At 47.5% G+C, this 5,000-nt stretch overlaps 1 protein-coding gene across 4 annotated transcripts in view; it reads left to right on the plus strand.

Moving 5' to 3' along the window:
* Positions 1 to 5,000, plus strand: part of samd4a (sterile alpha motif domain containing 4A) — a 75,117-nt gene that overhangs the window by 41,763 nt on the left and 28,354 nt on the right. For 3 of the 4 annotated variants that reach the window (XR_006030907.1, XR_006030906.1, XM_042087143.1), the window contains exon 4: positions 2,159 to 2,452. The exons of the other annotated variant lie outside the window; for it this stretch is intronic. Coding sequence is in view for 1 of the 3 variants with exons in the window: in XM_042087143.1 (XP_041943077.1) it covers positions 2,159 to 2,452 (294 nt within the window). In the remaining 2 variants the exon portion in view is untranslated. The remainder of the gene's footprint in view (positions 1 to 2,158; positions 2,453 to 5,000) is intronic. 4 annotated transcript variants of the gene reach the window in all.

Below are 5,000 nucleotides of genomic sequence, written 5' to 3' on the forward strand. Positions count from 1 at the left end.
TCCCAAGATGTAACTGCCATTGACATGTAAGACATACAGTAAATTTCATTGAACTACAACTTGTCATTTTTCATCGAAATAGACCTACAGTAAACACCTTTTGTACTGTTTTCTCCACCAAATAGGCAATACAGTACTTTGTCTAAATGTGCATTAGATCCATACTTGCAAATAGCAACACAGCAGACATCTCTTATGTATAATGAATGATTGATGATTGAAGAATTGTGCAAAGGAGTTTCACACAGGTGTATCAGAGATTCAGACTTATGCAAGGAATCTATACCACCTGTGAAAAGAAGTTTTCCTTTTGTTTAGCATGGGAAAACCAATAGAGTTTCGGGCTTTTGAATGACACCTGTGTTAACTGTTTTGCAAAAGGGTGTGAGAAATGTGTGAACCCAATGAAAATGTGTGAACACATTCGCAAGAGATGACTTCTGCTGTGCAAAGAAGGTGTTCATGAAGACCAAGTGGGTTCTAGTTTACTTAAGCAGGTAAAAGCAATCGAGAAAAACTGTAATAGCTTGTAAAGAAATCAGAAGAGGAGGCTAGAGTTGTAATATTGACATCCATGTGCCGTGCTGATTTATGTCCGTGTTCTATGACCATAATGTAGCCTCTGTGAGGACCGCCGTATATTGGGCTAGGAAAAAGTGACATGACACATCAGCAGGTCCTAATCAGCTGCTCATTTAGGACCAGAATGACTTGGGTTTGTACATTTGATTTCACAGCGCAAGTCCTACGTCAAGACTATTTAGCTCTAGTCATCCATGAAAACACTCATGCTCAGTGGCTGGAGTGACCTGATCAAGTAGTGGTAGCCATTACAGCAGTTCTTTACTATTGCCATAGAAACCAAGCAGCAAATCAGAGAGCAAATCTGCTGTCAGACCAGACTGAATGGGACATGAGGGGAAAGATCATGTCTTCTTTGTTGAATGCAACCTTCCTTTCATTAACACACACACATACACACACACACATGCACACACACACACACACACACTCACATACACATACACACATACACACCACATCCCCCATGGTACCCTTGCTAAATGAGTGTCACATACCATTCCATCTGTTCCCTTGTAAGGTATCCTTTGTGGAGTTTGTATTTAGGGAAAATGGTTAATATTTAGGGACTGGAACTTGTAATGTTAGCTGCCCACCTATTTTAAACCAGCCGTAGGGGGCCTATACATAGCCCAAACAGTACGCCGCGCACTGTATATAGGAGCAGGCCTTAGGCAAGCAGGACACAGGCCCAGGATAAAGCATTCTCTTATTCTACATCTTAGTTTGTCAGCTCCCTTCCTCCTCTTCCTCCCTCCCCCCTCATCACCCTCTCTCTCTCGGGCAATCGTTCCCCTACTCCACTTTTACCTGTGTCCTCCCCCCCCTCTCTCTCTCTCTCCCTCTCTCTTTCCCCTACTCCACTCTTCCCCTGGCCCTTTCACTGCCTCCCTCGCTCCATGTGCTCTTCCATGACGTGGGGAGAAGGTTCCGGAGGGTGTTCTAAAGAAAGGCGTACCTGTTGGGAAGGTGAAGTGGAACGCCGGGCCGTGTTTATCTTTGGCGGGTTTCCCCCCATAAACCACACAAATGGCGCTCGTCTGCGGCTGACCCGGCGTGGCTGTGAATGGACCGCTCAGTCGGTCGCACAGGCACCCCCTCTGTCTCCGCGAGGAAGTGACCTTACCTTACCTCAAATAGCCACAAGTGCCCCATGGCCCAGGTGCGACGACACTGGACCTGAGGAGGACCTGTGAGAGAACTATATGTGTTCAGCAAGCATATTTGCGTGTGTTTACTCTGTGTTCATGTAGAGAGGGTATTAGTGTGTTGTGTGTCGGCCCAAGGGCACTGTACAGTAAGTGTCTGGATGGCTCTGCTGGTGCTGCGGCCAGTTCGATGTCCCTCTGGCGTAGTAGTGGTTAGTGGTCGGGGGGGGGGGGGGGTGACCCAGGGTGCTGCTCAGATTTTTAGCAGGAAGACAGGGACAATGTTAAACAGAAACCCTTTCTAACTGTCTGGGTGTCCCTGTCTGTGTGTGTGTGGGTGTGTGGGTGCCCTTGTCTGTGTGTGTGTATGTGTGTGTGTGTGTGCATGTGTATGCGTGCATGCGCGTGTGTGTGTGTGTGTCTTGCAGTCCTGTCTGGCGGGCAGCACAGTCCCCTGAAGCGCTCCGTGTCTCTGACCCCTCCCATGAGCGGGCCGTCCTGCGCGTCTCTGGGCCACGGCTGGCTGTCGCAGGAGGACCTGCGCGCTCGCGGAGGCGGCGGTGGCGGTGGTGTTGTCATGGCGCCGGACCACGCGCCCCTCTCCCCCCAGAGCAGCGTGGCGTCCTCAGGCAGTGGCGGCAGCGAGCACCTGGACGAAGGCTCCGGACTGGTCGGAGTGGCGCTACGCAGCACCTTTCACGAGGAGGGGAGCGGTATGCGGGGTGAGTGTTGCCTCCACCTCCACTCCACCCCCCCCCCTGTGTGTGCCCCCACCACACTCACCCTGTCTGTCCCCCCACCATCCCTCCGGCCACCTGTGTGTGTGTGTGTGTGTGTGTGTTAAGACCAGCCACACACACGTGTGTTCAGCGGAAGGCGTACTTCTGCGGACGCGGCCCAGTGTGCGGTGCACGTGACGCAAATGTCCGCACGGACTGTCCAGCTTTGACTGTCCAGCGTCTGCAACAGCAGACATACAAACAAAAGGGGACACATTGGAGATGCTCAACCGCCCCAAGCGCTTGCGTTGTGCGAAGCCAAGTCCGCAGAACTGTACGTCCACCACCCAAGCGCTTGTGTTGTGCCAAGCCAAGTCCGCAGAACTGTACGTCCACCACCCATATCTGCGTTCTCTGTGTGTCGCCAGAATCTGTATAGTGTGTGTGTTGGAGAAACAACGTCTATGTTAGCTGTCTTTGTGTTAGAGAAACTATGTCAGCCTGTGTGTTCCTCAATGTGTACGACAGAGGCCAGTGTGTGTGTGTGTGTGTTTGTGTCAGAGTTTCCGCTAGAAAAAAATGGTGCCGGTCGAGGTTTTGTTTTCCGGACATTTTGATGATATGCCGGTCAAATATCCTATTATCGCTTCTTAATTAGTGAAATTGATGGAGACAGGCTATGTAGCTTAAAGAATTACATAAACAGACTGTATAGAATGCAACATGTTCATTAGCCTAACTTAAACATGCCTAACAAGATCTAGCCAGTATCTTTTCATGGACAGCAAGAGTCCGCTTCGTTCGTTGTTTACGTTGTTTGTTGCTGCTACCCACGTTATCTCCAGTGGTGACTGTTTAACTTACACAGATGTGCACAAACAAGAATGAGCGCTCACACCACTACCCCCTAATGCTATGCCTCTTCATTTGATAACAATAAATTAAGAAATGTTTCCAATTCTGGGAAATGTTTAGTTTCTTTTTCTTTCGGCCGCGGTTCGATAATACCGTTTAATTGTGCCAGAAATTATCCGCGGACCAGCAATCTCCTCGTCGAGGAGGCCCTAACCCTGCAGATCATAGACAGAGAACGCATAGGCCTACTGTAGGCCTATGCTTTGGGTAAAGAACACTTTGTGTGTCCAGTGTAGGCTACACGGAGAATGATAGTGTCTTGGAGCGGCCGCACCCCCCGCAACTTCACTTCCAATGTCACTGATTCCGAAAGATTCGCCCGACACTTCTGCTTTTTATCTGGTGGTGGTGGAGTTGACCGGACATCTGAGGCTTCAGACGTTACCAATTTATCATCATCCATCGCGTCTGGCACATCATTGTAGACCGGTGGCAGTGCTACTGCTTTGTAGACCGGTGGCAGTGCTACAATGATGTTCAATCTGACATCAGCAAACTTGCTTCAGACTGTGGCTCTCCTATCTAGCTAGCTGTAGCTCTAACGTTAACGTTACAGTGCAACTGTTCTAGGTGCTGCGCTGCTCTGATTACTCACGTGGAACTACAGTAGGCTATCCTACAGTGTTTGCCAAACGTAGGCTATTTCGCGGTAGGCCTACACTATGAGAAAATGTCTCAACAGAAAATTATTAAAAAAAAAATGTCACAGCACACCACCATGCTATTAAACATAAGTCACCAGATGTATTTATTGCCGTATATCTATGTGTATTGCCTTAATGCTGCTACTGCTTGTTGGCTATTTTAGAATGTCTGATAGCCTGGTCTGATGGTCTGATTTCACCAATAATTTTCACAAAATTCAGAGATAAAAAGTCAGACTAATCTAGCAGGGCAGGGAACCAAAGACAAATGACAGTTTTCACATAGATGCCGATCCAGACATCTTCACCAAAGCCACCAACTCCAACACAACTTCAAGCTAGCATACAGTAGAGTAACCAAGCAGACACTGCAGTCTGCAAGCAGCACAAAAACAGTTTTTTAATATAGAAAAGGGCCAGATAACAAGCATCTATAGTACTACTGTACTACAAGTCTATGTTATCAAATAAACATGAAACAAAACTTACCAATCCCTGCATAGGTTACCAGCTACGTGCAGAGCTAGCTGACGTTATGTGCATCTTGCTAACATGTAGTCTAGCTGACACTGTAACGTTACATTAGCCTATATTATTTTGCTTAATGAAGGCGTATCAATATATATTTTTTTAAACAAAAACGGTCAATTTACTGTTCATAACTATAACCATAGTGATGTCAGTTGGACATGTCATTTTCCAACGATTGTCTGTCTGTCTGACTGACAGAAGTTGCTCACGAAGTTCATCACGTAAAACAGACAGCGTCAAAATTCGTGATGAACGGTTCCGGGTATTCTATTCAAACATTGCAGGCCCAACTGCAGTCAGACCTGCCTACCTCGCCATAACAGGTCGATTTGATTGGCTAATCAGTCAGATGTAGCCATCAATCAAGCCGAATCCAAACATATGATTTCTAATAGTTGCTTAGGTTCCCGAAAACGCAGTGATTCCTTGTGAAGGCCTGATGCGGGACTTAACAAGAGAAG

Source organism: Alosa sapidissima, chromosome 1 (assembly GCF_018492685.1).
Source record: "Alosa sapidissima isolate fAloSap1 chromosome 1, fAloSap1.pri, whole genome shotgun sequence".
NCBI classification, from domain to species: Eukaryota; Metazoa; Chordata; class Actinopteri; order Clupeiformes; family Clupeidae; genus Alosa; species Alosa sapidissima.